The 2267-nt window shown below is 40.1% G+C and overlaps 1 protein-coding gene across 1 annotated transcript; it reads right to left on the bottom strand.

Annotated features, from left to right (window-relative positions):
• Window positions 1-1046: 1046 nt before the first annotated feature.
• LOC145099629 (uncharacterized) lies at window positions 1047-1583 on the bottom strand. Its single transcript, XM_079037170.1, has one exon. The coding sequence runs from the start codon at window positions 1581-1583 to the stop codon at window positions 1047-1049; it is 537 nt and encodes a 178-aa protein (XP_078893296.1).
• Between the last annotated feature and the right edge of the window lie 684 nt (window positions 1584-2267).

The following is a 2267-nucleotide window of genomic DNA, read 5'->3' on the forward strand; positions in this document are numbered from 1 at the left end:
TCATTTGCGATTTGTTCGGGAAAAAGAAGTTCCATTAGATTTTGAGTGACAGCGGAAGCATCTTGGTTCATGAACTCTCTTTCTACTGGAGTTAGAGGAGTAGCATCAGCATCTGCAGCAGCTTGTGATGTTGGAGACTCTGGAGAAGCAGTTGAAACAGATGACTCCACCGGAAGATCAGTAGTAGAAACCAATGGCGGTGTGTAGACAACCTCTTCCACATCGTCTTCAATTGTATTCTTTGAGCTAGATGAAAACCCATCTTGGTTATCAGACGACACACAAAAAGATTTGAATAGAGATGTGTAATCAAATAACCAGTCAGGACCCACTCTAGTGTCTCTCTCATTCTCTTCAAGCCAACGAACATCGAAAGACTCCATAATTTGTTTCGTCTTCTTGTTGCATACCTGGTAAGCAGTACGGGCAGTGTAACCAACAAAATAACAATCATCAGCTTTGGAATTGAATTTAGGGTTGGATTCCAAGTGAAGAAGGGTGCAAGGGCAACCAAATACTCGGAAATGGCTGACAGATGGCTTGTGTCCATAAAGGATCTCATATGGTGTCTTCATCTGGGCTTTGTTGATCAGGAGACGATTTTGAACATAACAAACTGTGTTGATTGCCTCCGCCCAAAGGAAAACTGGATGTTTAGAATCATAAAGCATCGTCCTTGCAGCGTCTTGTAGTGTTCGATTCCTCCGTTCAGCAACACCGTTTTGTTGTTGTGTTCGTACGAAGCTAAATTGACGCACGATCCCTTTCTCGGTGCAAAAATGATCAAGAACAACATTCTTGAATTCGGTTCCATTATCTGTACGAAGCGCTTTCACTTGGTTGTTGGTTTGGTTCTCTATCATCACAATGAACTTCTTGATAAGGTCGGCGATCCCAGCTTTGTTGGACAGAAAGAAAACCCATGTGAAACGAGATAAATCGTCTATCACAACGAGACAATATGAATTTCGATGGATACTGTGGATGTTGACCGGACGAAACAAGTCCATATGCAAAAATTGGAGCACCTGACTAATGGAGTTGACCTACTTTGGCAGATGTGGTTTCCGATGGTGTTTTCCCTGAGCACAAGAAACACATTTTTCAAAAGTAATGAAATCTCTGACAGGAAGACCACAGACCATTTCGTTCTTAGCAAGACGATTCAGATTCTTTGCATTTGCATGGCTAAGTCGACGATGCCACAACATTGCATTATGTTCTGAGACTTTGGAAAAGAGACAAGTGACTTCATTGGGTACATTGCTGTTCATGCCGATAATATAGGCTTTCCCTTCCTGCTTTGATTTTACGAGAATCCACTCTTTCGGAATGACAATTCCCGACTTTAAGATTAGACATTCTTTATCTGTGAAATGAGTTGAGTAGCCTTTGTTGCAAATCTGGGATACGCTTAACAAACTATGCTTTAATTCAGGGGCATAGTTAACATTCTCATAACTTAGCACTCCAGTTGAAACTCTTCCCTCCCGAGTTATCTTTCTGCTTTCACCGACCGCGAAGGAGACATATCCCCCATTAAATGTCTGAATGTCTTGGAGTTGGGAGATATCTCCTGTCATGTGTCGGGAGCAGCCACTATCGACATACCAAGGTCTGACGATATTCCTCCGCGACTGTCCCTGCACAAGGAGCGAATTTATTCAGATTTGGGAACCTAGGTCATCACAATCCTAGGTTTACCCTTTACTTTCGCAGATTTTTCATTTGAATCTTCCCTTTCATTAGGTTTAGAGGTTAATGGTGACTGATCTGAATTCAATTTTGGTACCCACTTAAAGTTAGGTTTGGAAACATTGTTAGTTTGCTTCGAGCCGGTGGATTTTCCACTCAAAGAGTTTGGATTTATGTTCAAGTCACCATTCCGACAACGAATTCTGGGGGTTTTCTAGTTAAAGATCATCCCCGAAATTCATTCTCTCCTCTTTTTGATGTGTGAGATACAAATATCCGGTTTAAATAGTTTCTTGCAATGTGTCTAGCAGTGCCATAGTTAAAACAAAGTTGTTTATTATTATTGATTTTGACACTGCTTTTGACATATTTCTTTCTTTTGTTTTTATTTCTAACACTTTCACATTTGCAAGAACAATAATAGGATTTTGAAGAAAATGTGGAAGGTGTAGAAGCATTTGAATCAGACAAAGTTACATTATCAGACAAAGCATTATCAGTTGCAATGTTATCATCAGAAAAAACAATACCACCAGACAGAAAATTGTTTAAATTCAAATTAAATGCAGACT

Source organism: Lactuca serriola, chromosome 4, assembly GCF_051521515.1.
Source record: "Lactuca serriola cultivar US96UC23 chromosome 4, Lser_US96UC23_V15, whole genome shotgun sequence".
Classification (NCBI taxonomy): domain Eukaryota; kingdom Viridiplantae; phylum Streptophyta; class Magnoliopsida; order Asterales; family Asteraceae; genus Lactuca; species Lactuca serriola.